Consider the following 14,816-nt stretch of genomic DNA (forward strand, 5'->3'; position numbering starts at 1 on the left):
CACACACAGTTCCCTTTAAATTTATACCCCAAAACTATTATTTAATTTAACTTTTTTTTGACTGAACTAATTAATTTTTTTACTCCAATTTTGTAATTTATTCAGGCATCATGAAACTTTTACAAGTCTTTTTTTTTATTTCCTTTTATTATAAATTCCACCTTTCCTATATATATATATATATATATATATATATATATTGTATTTGATCTTTATTCTGTATTCTCTATTGGATTTGGATCAGGTGATTGGCTGGGCCATTCTACAGCTTGATTTTCTTTCTCTGAAAGCATCGGAGAGTCTCCTCGGCTGTGTTTTGGATCATTGTCTTGCTGAAATGTCCACCCTGGGTTCATCTTCATCCTCCTGCTAATGTAGATGTTGGACTGAAGCAGCTGATGTTCATCTACACTGAGGAAGGGCAGAACTACTGAGAGATTTCAGCCTCTGTCTGGGCACATTTCACACTGCTCCCACATTTCACATCACCATCAGATGATAAACAACAGGTTCATGTTGAGTGTGAAGGCAAGCATCGCTATCAGTGACCTGTCTGACAGACGCAGGACTTCAACACACTCTTTCTGCCGCGTAACACAGAAAACACACTGCATTTCTGCATCACAGACATACACAGGAGAGACCTGAGTTCAGTTATAACAACACAACACACACACACACACACACAATCTCTAACAGCCGATTTTAAAAAAAAGACAATTGTTTCCTTTGATCTGAGCTGGCGCAGACATGTTTCTCTGTGAGATTCAGCTTAAGTTGTCATGTGTAAAGTCCCACAGACATCACGTGTGTGTGTTTTTAAACATGCCTTAGTTTGCTGAAACTAAATGAGTCTGCAAACAACCAATCAGCAACAGGCAGAAGCAGAGCAGACAGAAAAAGACCAGCTGGATGGAGTACAATGAACACACACACACACACGCACATTCACGCACACAAACATGCACACGCACACACATACAGATGCACACACAAATGCACACACAAACGTGCATATACTTGCTCACACACACGCACACACATGCACGCGCAGTTGCACTCATAAGTGCACATACTGTATACACATACACACGCACACACACACACACACATATAAACACAAAAACAAACATGCATACACAGACAGACACACACGGAAACACACTAATTGTCACTTAAGTATACACAGACAAACTCACACACACTCACACAACCTCACAAACACACTCATGTTTACATACACACACAAACATACATTCTCTTTTCATCACACACACACACAGACACTCACGCATACAGAAACATACACACAACCCTCCATCACACACACACTCACACAAATAGACATTTATCTCTCTCACACACACACACACAACAAACTCACACACACTAAGAGACGCAATTTCTCTCACACATACACACAAACTCAACTCAAACTAACTCACGCACACGTGCGTGCACATACACACACACACACACAGAGACCTTCTCTTCAGACAGTGCTCCGGCCAGCAGGATCCAGCAGAGTCGACTGTTTGAAGCTGCTGAATGTGGAGAAAACCTGATCTCCGTCTGAGGACACACACACATCAACCTGCGTCCCGAATCAACACACATTGAAGCCTGACGTCACACACACACACACACACCACAGCAGCACCAGCACGACCTGTTCTGTGCAGCTAGTCTGTGCTTAATCTGCAATATGGGCTTGATGCTGGATCATACAAACATATTGATAATTCAACTGGTCACTAGTTACAGAAGCAGTTAAAGGCTCAGCATGTGATTTTGTCCACTAGAGGGCGTGCATTTACAACAAACAAAGCTGTATTTTGATGACTGTGACAGAAACATGGGAGTTGTAGTCCTGCAGGCAGTTGATTGTTGACAGAATTCTGCTACTGATAACGATAAAGTTAATTTAAATATTCATAATAAATATTAACTTGTTATTATTAATTAATAATATTCATAATTTTATTAACTTAATTCGCTACAGTCATAATCCTGAATGACTTCCTTCTTCATTAGCATCTCTTCTCTGATTGGTGTTTACTGGCATGAGGGCAGGATCAAACTCACAGGAGATCCACCAATAGAAAACCATTCAAACAAATGAGGAAAAAATAAGATAAAATATATAGATTTAATAGAACCAGCTACAAATGAAAAAAAAAAAATATTAATTGTGTTATTTATAATTAGACTTGATGAAAACAGTCTGCAGAAACAGTTTGCTTGACATTCTCCCTTTGTACGTGTCATCAGAGGGGGAAAGCCCCGCCCACTAGTAACCATCTCTCCCTCATTAGCATAAACAGCCCTAAGTGAGAAGCAGCAATCAACTATTAGAGTTTTGAATCTGCCACTATACTGACACACAGGCGTTTGTAGCTCCTAATTAACAGCTGCCTAATTAACATAGTGAAGCATTTAAATTGCACTTAAAGCTGAATATCTTGCTAAATGACTACTAAAAAACCTTCTCTCTGTTAAACAGCACTTGGGAAATATCTGATCAAGAATTTAAATTTCGCAGCTAATAATTTTGCCTTCAAGATATATCGTTGAAAAGGAACAGCAGCACACCCACAAATGAAAAAATAAATCAAATATTTCCTACTGTAGCTGTATATTCCTCTCTACTTTCAGACGTATATAATCCAAATGATGTTATATTAAATAATGTAGACTCAATCGCCACACATACTAGATTATATAGTATTTAAATGTGGATTTGTTCTTATAAAAACCCATGGCTTTGCTTCAGAAGGCCTTGATTAACCAGTGTGGATTTCATTTGGGTGCACTTTCTGGAGCTTCAAAAACCCTATTCACTGCTGTCAGAGGCTTTAACCAAATTTGTTTCTCTGTAATAGACATAGAACAGCTAGAGCCCTTGTAAATAAGTAAGCTAATTTATATTTCGAGCTAATTTAAGGCATTTGGGGGATAATAGATTAAACATGTGCAGCCTAAACATTAACTGTACTGTATTTACAGTTGTGTAAAAAAAGTGTTTTTGCCCCCTGACTGAAATCTTACTGAAGATTTTGGAATGGCCTAGTCAAAGTCCTGACCTGAATCCAATTGAGATGCTGTGGCATGACCTTAAAAAGGAGGTTCATGCTGGAAAACCCTCCAAAATGGCTGAATTACAACAAATCTGCAAAGATAAGTGGGATAATATTCCTCCACAGCGCTGAAACAAACTGACTGCAAGTTATCAAAAACGTTTTTATTGCAATTGTTGCTGCTAAGGGCGGCCCAACCAATTATTAGATTTAGAGGGCTTTTCGCACAGGGCTATGTTTTGTATTTTGTTTTCCCTTAATAATATAAATCTTCATTTAAAAACTGTGTTTGCTTGTGTTATATTTGACTAATTTGTAAATCTGTGTGATAATTTAAAACAGTAAAAGTGTGACAACCAAGCTAAAAAATAAGAAATCAGTAAGGGGGCAAACACTTTTTCACGCCACTGTAATAATTTACACAAAGAAAACAATACAATGTAAATGTACATTTGATTATTTAATGCTGTTCCTGTTTATTGACTTCCCATAAAAATCAAAAATCATTGTTTATTTCATTTATCTGTTGCTCATTGCTGATATTATATGGTATTCAGACACTCTCCCCTGCAAAAACATCATAAAATTCTACCTAAAGTATTATTTCTAGCTTTATAATTCATCTAGATAAATTATAATCATATCACACTATATAGTACCCTAATATAAAACCAACTTTACCTCAATACCACTGACTTCCATCACAAAACAATACTACGAAAATCGATGTTTAGAGGTGTCCAGCTTTCTTCAACAATCAAACAAGTTTGAAACAAGGAAAGGGAGAGTAAACGAGGACAGAATATAATTATTTTTAGTTGAACTGTCCCTTTAAACATAACTAAAACATCCAGAACAGCCTTAACAACACCAAAACAAAGCAAGAATCTCCCTGATCTGTCCATTCAGAAACAAACGCAGACCTTTGAGCTCAGCACAAGTCTCAAAACAACAGCACTGTCTACTAGATGTCTATGTAACTGAGGTCAAGTTGGTTTCATATTCACACATTCGGACTTTGGCATTCAATAAAATAGTAAAGTTTAAATTTAAAAGGCTAATACTGATTAATTATAATGATGTACTTTTATGAGCTTCTCTGTATTGTTTCCAACGCTGCTTTGAATATTTGCTCTGAAATCGCACGCAAGGCTGACTTCAAAACAACATTGGCACTATTAAGTTGATCTGTAAACAATAGCTACGTTTCCCTCCACCTATTGTTATGAGCATTTAGGATATGCGCATAAAAAATCAGCTGATGGAAACTAGGGCTGTGCAATTTGGGGAAAATATCGAATAGCAAAGTTTTTGAAAGATATTGCGATTGCGATTTGCGATTTGCGATTTAATTTTGTAGTCAAGCTTCAGCTTAATATTCTGTTTCATAGCTTCTTGCAAAATGCAGTGAGTGTTAGTTAAATAAAGAAACTGACAACTCCAACAAAAATCCAAATGTGTGTATTAATATTCAGAAATTAAACACAAACTTTTCTCTAGAGCAAACAGTAGTTATGGCACTAGTTATCTCCTGGTGCCTTCGAGATGTTTTTTAATATGGTGTAACAGCTGCAAACAACTCTGAAATTGTTCTTTGCTGTTGCTAGCTACTAGATTTAGTCTTACTGACCTTTCTTATAGTTGATTTTTTAGTAAGATGCTCTTCATATAGCCGCCTCTGGTGCATTTTAGGAACAGGTTGTTTTATTTCCTTTGGTGAAATAAACAACACAACCCAAAAGAAGCAATGCTAATTAAAAAGGATAAGAGTTGGATAACTATAGAACAAACAAGGCTGATTTTATTTGATTTAAATTATGATTTTTGAGGTAAAAACTTCATTATGGATGTGACATCGCTGTTATGGATGTGACGGATGTGAAATTGCCACTTGTGTGACTTTGGTAAATCAAATATAATAGTTTGACAACACTGATGAAGACATTTTTGAGTATTTTTTAAGCACTGTAAAATACAAGCCTACTCAAAAAACTTGGCATATTAAGCACATTCCAGATGCATTTTCATTCTTTTACGGCACTTAACAAGTGTGGCAAATTACACATTTACATAGGTTACCACAAAAAGTAACGCAACTAGTTACTTTTTGGGGGAGTAACTCAATATTGTAATTTGTTACATTTAAAAGTAACTTTCCCTAACATCATAATAATAGTATCACAACTCACATAATAGAATCAATTTATTATAAAGCCAATGCAATTACATTTTCAACTGCTTTATTCTAAATCTAAGCACCTTTTAAACACTAAGAACAAAATTCAAGCATTTCCATCACCCGTAATACTATTTCACTATATAGAAAACTCCTGAAGTCATATTAAAAACAGAGAAAGTCCGAATGTGGGTATATAAAACAAACTTTACCCCCTATAATGTCTACCTAGGTTGCTCACTGTGCGGGACTCAGCCCACAAATACAGTTGCCATAAATAGTGCAGAGTGCGCTGGGTAACATAATAAATAAATGGGTTACGTTTTAACTTTTGATATTTGCCGCCAGTTAATCAGAAAGTGACGATTTTGTTCTCTTTGACTGATTGGATGGAAACACAGCTTTACTCTCATATCTTGATATTGTGCAAAACTTTAATTTGCATCTTTGGATGGAAACACAGCAAATGTTGTATTTTGATAATCATTGTCTGCTAATATCAGCATTCTTACACATTTAAGCACATTCCAGATGCATTTTCATCCTTTTACAGCACTTAACAAGTGTGGCAAATTACACATTTACATAGGAAACGCATTACTTACCACGAAAAGTAACTGAGTAACGCAACTAGTTACTTTTTGGGGGAGTAACTCAATATTGTAATTCGTTACATTCAAAAGTAACTTTCCCCAACATCATAATAATAGCATCATAACTCACATAATAGAATCAACTTATTATAAAGCCAACACAAATACATTGTCAACCGCTTTATTCTAAATCTAAGCACCTTTCAAACACTAAAAACAAAATTCAAGCATTTCCATCACCCGTAATACGATTTCACTATATAGAAAACTACTAAAGTCATATTAAAAAAGGAGAAAGTCCGAATGTGCGATTATAAAACAAACTTTACCCCCTATAATGTCTACCTAGGCTGCTCTCTGTGCTTAGGGACACAGCCTACAGATACAGTTGCCATAAATAGTGCACAGTGCGCTGGGTAACGTTAACGTAATAAATAAATGGGTTACCGCGAAAACTCACCTCGCTGCTGGAAACTCCGCCGGCTCTTTAACCGCCAGTACGGCCTCGGAGTTGCTGGTGTATGCGGTCAACACGACGTCCTGCTGGCGACTCATCTTTTTCAGCGAAACATTATTAATGTTGTTGTGGAAGTTTCGCTGTAACTTCGGCCGAGCTGCTGCTGCTGGGCTCTCCCCTAACAACATGAATAATCATCACTGTAGCGCAGCTAGCCGCGCCCTCCTCGCGGCCGCATGGCCAATCATAGACTAGAATTATGAATATGAATCGTGCTAGGTCACGCTCAAAGCTGATTGGTTCAAATGCAGACTTTTTTTCAATGAAAAGCTTGACTCATGATGATAGTTCGCCGAGAAATAAAAGGCATATCATCATTTACATATTCTAAATGTGTATTACTTCCTTTTCTACAAGATAATATAGTTTGAAGAAGGCTGGAAACCTTCACGACTTTCATAGTAGCCTATTTGTTTTGTTTTCTTTACTAGGGGTTTCCTGTTTTTTACCTTTCTTTAAAATATCTTATTTTGTGTTCAACAGAAAAAAACGACTCATAAATGTTTGGAAACACTTGACAGTGAGTAAATAGTGGGTACATTTACCTGGGTGAGCTGTTCCTTTAATAGCATTGCATATCTGAACGCTCAAGCAAGTTACTAAGCAACCCAGGTAACGTAATCAATATGCATTAGATACGTCATAGTCCTGAAAATAATAGTTTTATTTTTGGAGCTTATTATAAGGCCCTAACACTCCAGTCAGAGATTATCATCATTTTTTAAAACAGTTGCGGAGAGAATCTACTGTTAAAATCCCCAGCGATCTACCTCTTACTGTATTTCTGTTACCGACTCATGTGTATTAATTTAATGACTTTGTTTCCATTAATTAATGATGACATCTCGTGTTTATCAGTCAGGTTGATGTGAAAGGTACAATTAAACAAAGCTATTATCTTTGCTACTGCGCCTGATATTACAAATTGAATATTAGAAGTTAGGGCCATTGTATGATAATCATGTTCACCGGCCACTTTATTAGGTACACTTGTTCAACTTCTCGTCAATGCCTATTTCTAATCAGCCAATCACATGGCAGCAACTCAATGCATTTAGGCATGTAGACATGGTCAAGAGGATCTGCTGCATTTCAAAGCGAGCATCAGAATGAAGGGGTTTAAGTGACTTGATTTCTGCTGCCACATTCGGATGGTCGGGTCAGAATTTGGCATCAACAACATGAAAGCATGAATCCGTCCTGCCTTGTATCAGCGGTTCAGGCTGGTGGTGGTGGTGTAATGGTGTGAGGGATATAGGATATATTCTTGGCACACTTTGGGCCCATTAGTATCAATTGAGCATCGTGTCAAAGCCACAGACCCGAGTATTGTTGCTGACCATGTCCATCCCTTTATGAGCACAGTGTCTCCATCTTCTGATGGTTACTTCCAGCAGGATAACACACCATGTCATTAAGCGTGAATCATCTCAGACTGGTTTCTTGAACATGACAATAAAGTTCACTGTACTCAAATGGGCTCCACAGTCACCAGAGCTCAACCCAATAGAGCACCTTTGGGATGTGGTGGAACGGGAGATTCACATCATGGATGTGCAGCCGACAAATCTGCAGCAACTGCGTGATGCTATCATGTCAATATGGAGCAAAACTGCAATATTTCCAGTACCTTGTTAAATCTATGTGACAGGATTAAGGCAGTTCTGAAGCCAGAAAGAGGTTCAACCAGGTACTAGTAAGGTGTACCTAATAAAGTGGCCAGTGAGTGTATATATTAACGTGAAATTGATTCAGTGAATTGTTCACAAAATGCAGCAAGCTTTGAGTTTGTGTATATATACTATGGATGATACAACTTTAATTATTATTAATTATATTATTGAATAAGTATATTATTTCTTAAGTATTCATACATAGCCTATATATATGTGTGTGTGTGTAAATACTTCATTTAATTTTAGTGGTTTAATCATACTTTAAACATTTAATTTGAAAATAAAACAAAAAAGCTTTAGAAATGTGATAATTTACAAAAAAAGTTCATAAAAAATAAACTAAATCTACTTTTTGAGCTGTTTTTTATTTTATCTTACAGTAGATACAATCTACTGCACAATAGTGATGTCCTTATTAGTTCACATTTAGTTCATTCATTAATTTTCCTTCAGCTTAGTCCCTTATTTATTAGGGGTCTCCACAGCAGAATAAACAGCCAACTTATCCAGCATAACTTTTACACAGCAGATGCCCTTCCAGCTGCAACCCAGTACTGGGAAACACCCATACACACTCACAGTCTACAGCCAATTTAGTTTATTCAATTTATGTATACCGCATGTGTTTGGACTGTGGGGGGCTCAAACTAACGAACTTTTGCTGTGAGGCAACACAGCAACTTCGTGTTTTTGTTTGTATGTAAGGATAGAAATGCAGTGCTCAGCATAAATGACTACTCCCTCTTTTGAAAAGTAATATTCGTATCTATTTCTGAGCGAATATAGCCAATATATTCTGTTGGATTTAAACAAAATGGTTTTATCAAACAGTTAAATTCATTAAAATAAGAGTTTGGTCACTGAAAATCTTTAAAAGAAAGGTAAAACACTTAAATAAAAACAACATGCTCGATTTTGTTCATGTCTGGTGACTGGGCTGGCCAATCCTGGAGCACATTGACCGTCATTGCTTTCAGGAACTTGAGGCTGAAGTATGAGAGGAGCGCTATCCTGCTGGAGAATTTGTGTACTCATTTATTAAAACACATGCATAACAAGAGCCAACACAAACCTCAAGCTGAGGCTTTAAGACGTCTGCATTCAGTTAAAAGGTCTGAGGTTTGCTTCATTTGCCTGTGATTTGCCTTTTGTGTGTCAACAATGTGTGAGATTAAATGACACCCTACTCCCTGAAAAATGTGACCCAGTCGGTTGGTGTGAGAGTTGGTGCTAGAAGGGATACAGCTGCAGACGAAAGCCAACATGAACTCTTTATGTTATTAAATTACCCATTTTGTTGTATTTTATTAACATCTGCACAATTCCCAACCCTCACAGTATTGTAAAAACAGCAATTATACAGAGTATTGTGCATATTATTTATCAAATTATCCATTATATTGTATTTCATTAACATCTAACCCAACCTCAACCCTCACATTAATGTAAAAACAGCGATTATACAGAGTATTATTGATATTATTTATTAAATTACCCCTTATATTGTATTTTATTAACGTCTAACCCAACCCCAACCATCACAGTAAAGTAAAAACAGTAATTATGCAGTGTATTATTCATATTATTTATTAAATTATTAATTAAATTGTATATTATTAACGTCTAACCCAACCCCAACCTTCACAGTAATGTTAAAACTTTAATTATGCTGTGTATTATTCATATTATTTATGAAATTACTCGTTATATTGTATTTTATCAACGTTTAACCCAACCCCAGCTCTCACAGTAAAGTAAAAACTGATATTATACAGAGTATTATTCATATTATTTATTAAATTACCCATTATATTGTATTTTATTAATGTCTAACCCAACTACAATCCTCACAGTAATGTAAAAACTTTAATTATGCAGTGTATTATTCATAATATTTATTATATTGTATTTTATCAACGTCTAACCCAACCCCAACCCTCACAGTAATGTTAAAACTTTAATTATGCAGTGTATTATTTATATTATTTATTAAATTACCCATTATATTGTATCCTATTAATGTCTAACCCAACCCCAGTCCATCACAATAATGTTAAAACCATATTTATACAGTGTATTATTCATATTATTCATTAAATTACCTAATATAGTGTATTTTATTAATGTCTAACCCAACCCTCAACGGTAATGTTAAAACTGTAATTATGCAGAGTATTATTCTCATTATTTATTAAATTACCCATTATATTGTATTTTATTAACGTCTAACCCAACCCCAACCTTCACAGTAAAGTAAAAACAGTAATTATGCAGTGTATTATTCATATTATTTATTAAATTATTTATTATATTGTATATTATTAACGTCTAACTCAACCCCAACCTTCACAGTAATGTAAAACTTTAATTATGCAGTGTATTATTCATATTATTAATAAAATTACTCAATAAATTGTATTTTATTAACGTTTAACCCAGCCCTCACACTAAAGTAAAAACTGAAATTATACAGAGTATTATTAATATTATTAATTAAATTACCCATTATATTGTATTTTATTATTGTCTAACCCAACCTTAACCCTCACAGTAATGTTAAAACTTTAATTATGCAGTGTATTATTTATATTATTTATTAAATTACCCATTATATTGTATCGTATTAATGTCTAACCCAACCCCAACCATCACAGTAATGTAAAAACCATATTTATACAGTGTATTATTCATATAATTCATTAAATTACCTAATATAGTGTATTTTATTAATGTCTAACCCAACCCTCAACGGTAATGTTAAAACTGTAATTATGCAGAGCATTATTTTCATTATTTATTAAATTACCCATTATATTGTGTTTTATTAACGTCTAACCCAACCCCAACCCTCACAGTAAAGTAAAAACAGTAATTATGCAGTGTATTATTCATCTTATTAATAAAATTACTCATTAAATTGTATTTTATTAACGTTTAACCCAACCCCAGCCCTCACAGTAAAGTAAAAACTGAAATTATAGAGTATTATTAATATTATTCATTAAATTACCCATTATATTGTATTGTATTAATGTCTAACCCAACCTTAACCCTCACAGTAATGTTAAAACTTTAATTATGCAGTGTATTATTCTCATTATTTATTAAATTACCCTTTATATTGAATTGTATTAATGTCTAACCCAACCCCAACCCTCACAGTAATGTAAAAACCATAATTATACAGAGTGTTCTTCATAATATTTATTAAATTACCCTTTATGTTGTATTGTATTAACTCAAGCCTCACGGCGATGTAAAAGCAGTAATTGTTGTTTTACAGTGCTGTGGGATATTGTTGTGAGTTTCCGCCGCTGTATCCCTTCTAGACTTCACCTGCTGTGAGTTGTCCTGAGTCGGCCGGGGCGGGAAGGAAATATGATGTTGTGCTGACCGCAGACCACACAGGAGCGCTGGAAACCATTACTTATTTAGTTCAGTTCCTCAACACACAATCAGACACGTTTCCATTCCCGTTTGTCCAGCACGTCTGGCTCTCTGTCTCACTCTCAACACAGACTGAGGATTATTTTGGCAGCCATGATGTCTGTTGATAGATGCAGGATTTACTCCCTGCTGAAAAATTCAGCTTAAACCACCCTAGGCTGGTTGGCTGGTTTTAGCTGGTTGACCAGCCTGGTTTTAGAGGGGTTTTGGCCACTTCCAGGCTGGTTTCCAACCATTTCCAGCCTGGTCTTAGCTGGTCAGGCTGGGAGATGACCAGCTAAAACTTCTCTGCTCTTTCTCTGTCTCTCTCACACACACACACACACACACACACACACACACACACACACACACACACACACACACACACACACACACATATATATGCAGTTGAAGTCAGAATTATTAGCACCCCCTGTTTATTTTTTTCCCCAATTTCTGTTTAACAGAGAGAAGTTTTTTTTCCAACACATTTCTAAACATAATAGTTTTAATAACTCATCTCTAATAACTAATTTATTTTATCTTTGTCATGATGACAGTAAATTATATTAGACTAGATATTCTTCAAGACACTTCTATACAGCTTAAAGTGACGTTTAAAGGCTTCACTAGGCAGGTTAGGGTAATTAGGCAAGTTATTGTATAACGATGGTTTGTTCTTGTCCTTAAAATGGCTTAAAAAAAAATTAAAAACTGCTTTTATTCTAGCCGAAATAAAACAAAAATGACTTTTTCCAGAAGAAAAAATATTATCAGGCATACTGTGAAAATTCCCTTGCTCTGTCAAACTTCATTTGGAATAAATCTGACTTTAACTGTTTATACACTTCTTCCCACTGCGAGTTAGAGACACAGGCACTTTATAGGACTCAAGATGGTCTTTCCAGCTCAAGCTCTCAAAATCTGCGTTCACATGTAGAGAAAATCCCTGAATCAAGATCAACAACAGTCAGATTTGAGGGATATGTTTACAATCAGTGTCAGATTTAGGCTTGGGGAAAGTCTTGGTAAGAGAGTTTTAGGTTATTATTGGAATAATGTCAAGACAAGGTTTTTAGACAGGAATGGTTCCTAAAGAAGTTGATCCACCAACATATCTTACAAATTTCAGAAATAAAAGTACAAAAAATGTCAGTGGGGTGATACAGATTTGTAATATTTAGGTACTTAGGCACCAAAATTAACTCATAAATTTACTTTTGAGAACATAGCTAGCTTTAGTTAGCATTTCCAACACAATATCACGGCAATTCGTCACTTTTTGATTTAGTGGCTAATATGTATGAATTTGTACGATCTAATTCGTACTATTTAGTACGATTTGCTCATCACCCAATGACGGTTGAGTTTAGGGGTGGGGTTAGGTGCCGCGCCTCCTTTTTAAAATCGTACATTTTCGTACGACTGAACTCAAAATTGCCACTAAACTGACAAAACGTAAAATACTTACGTTTCCTCGTGAGATCAGGCTGGCATTTCAGATGTAAATGTGTGATAGGACTCATTAATGGACTTTGCAGCAGAGGTTTTCAGCACATTTCCACACAGTCCGTCATCACGGTGCTTCAGTATTATTATTATTATATTCCCTCAAGAACTGTCTTGAGCATCTGTCTGCGTTCCCAAAGAGCGTCTCACGCCTCCAAACGCCACCCCATTGCGTTTCGTCTTCATCTTCTTGTGGCAACTCATATATTAGAGAAGAAAAAACCCTACAGTGGCTTCTCAACGCTCTAAACTGCACTTCCCTGCCTGATATTTGCTCAAGTAGTTCTGTGCTTAAGTTTCATTCGCAGCCCTGCTGAAAAATCCAGCTTAAACCAGCCTAGGCTGGTTGGCTGGTTTTAGCTGATCGACCAGCCTGGTTTTAGAGGAATTTTGGCCACTTCCAGGCTGGTTTCCAACCATTTTTCTCTGTCAGAGAGACAGAGAAAGAGCAGAGAAGTCAGAGCTGTAGATCTGCTGCCCTCTGCTGTTCACAGCCTCTCTGTGTCTCTCAAACACCTCTCAGTTTACAGGCCTTTCAGAGCTGCGTGCCCTCTACAGCTGATTCTTCACCTGTCCAGTGGTCAGTAATACAGGTTTGAAGAGTAACATGTCCGATTTGGTGATCATCATCATTATAAATCACAACTATTATCTTCAAATGCCAGCTAGCATTCTGCAACTCTCACATGGTCGCCCACTGAAGCTAAGGAGGGCTGAGCCCGGTCAGTGCATGAATGGGAGGCATTCGCGTGGGTTTCCTCCGGGTGCTCCTCCACAGTTCAAAGACATGCGGTACAGGTGAATTGGGTAGGCTGAATTGTCCATAGGGTGTAAGAGTGTGTGGATGCTTCCCAGAGATGGGTTGCAGCTGGAAGGGCATCCGCTGCGTTAAACATGTGCTGGATAAGTTGGCGGTTCATTCTGCTGTGGCGACCCCAGATAATAAAGGGACTAAGCTGAAAAGAAAATTAATTAACTTTTAATACTTTTTAAGACCCTGTGAACACCCCGTATAAATATTATAAACATTATAATTAGAACTTTAGGTGAGCAGGTTCATTAACCCTTTGTCTTAACAACACACTATGTCATGAGACATGCAGTGATGAGCAATTTGGCTGTTTGCACCAGACGAAACACGACAGAAATGTAAACACAGCCATTCAGAAGCACAGAATAGTGCACTCACTGCACTCCGGTAAAATAATAAGATTTATAATCTAATAAATACATATTAAACCTCGTTAACATGATTAAATGTAGATCCTGAATCACTGATATGTGTTGGTTTGCACTGAGTCTCAGTTCTAGAGTTCAATTTACAGACGGTTTATGTTATTGTCCAGATCTGAGCTGAACTATCCGCTGCTTCTTTCAGTAGTATGACAATAAATGTGATGTAAAATGGCATTCAGACTCACATTATTAGTATTTAGCACTGAATAAAGCTCATGAGGTGCACCTGAGCTGATCATTGTCAGTTTTCTGTTGTCCAGCTGTGAGAAACAGAAGCCGTTTCTAATATATAAATTTCAGGTGTTGGTTAGGACAAAAACTCCTTTTAATATGGAAAATATTCCTTCTATTGCGTGCTGCTGCTTTTATTTAGAGCACGACTTAAATCAGTCTCAAATCAGGCTTTAGGCTTGATAGTCAGACTCGCTTCTGTTGATGTTGTCAATCTGGCAACCTGCGCTTAAAGTGTTTTGATACAGGAGTGCAATACCTAGCTCAACCACTAGGTGTCAATATCACATACTGCACCTTTAAGTAAATCCCATAAATCATTTGTTTTAGTGCTCAAAAAAAACCATCAGATTCCAATAACAAGCTAAAAAC

The 14,816-nt window shown here is 36.3% G+C and overlaps 2 protein-coding genes across 5 annotated transcripts in view; one reads left to right on the top strand and one right to left on the bottom strand.

Annotated features, from left to right (window-relative positions):
• The window catches only part of arhgap18 (Rho GTPase activating protein 18), a 46,651-nt gene extending 40,160 nt beyond the window's left edge, over nt 1–6,491 (bottom strand). For 2 of the 4 annotated variants that reach the window (XM_073934023.1, XM_073934022.1), the window contains exons 1-2: nt 6,307–6,491; nt 1,486–1,572 (exon numbers count right to left, since the gene is read on the bottom strand). In XM_073934023.1, coding sequence (XP_073790124.1) covers nt 1,486–1,572; nt 6,307–6,491 — 272 coding nt within the window. The remainder of the gene's footprint in view (nt 1–1,485; nt 1,573–6,306) is intronic. The other 2 variants (XM_073934025.1, XM_073934024.1) reach the window with 1 other exon arrangement.
• The window catches only part of lama2 (laminin, alpha 2), a 389,595-nt gene that overhangs the window by 323,914 nt on the left and 50,865 nt on the right, over nt 1–14,816 (top strand). The gene's annotated exons all lie outside the window — the stretch shown is intronic.

The sequence above is a fragment of the Danio rerio genome, chromosome 20 (assembly GCF_049306965.1).
Source record: "Danio rerio strain Tuebingen ecotype United States chromosome 20, GRCz12tu, whole genome shotgun sequence".
NCBI lineage: Eukaryota > Metazoa > Chordata > Actinopteri > Cypriniformes > Danionidae > Danio > Danio rerio.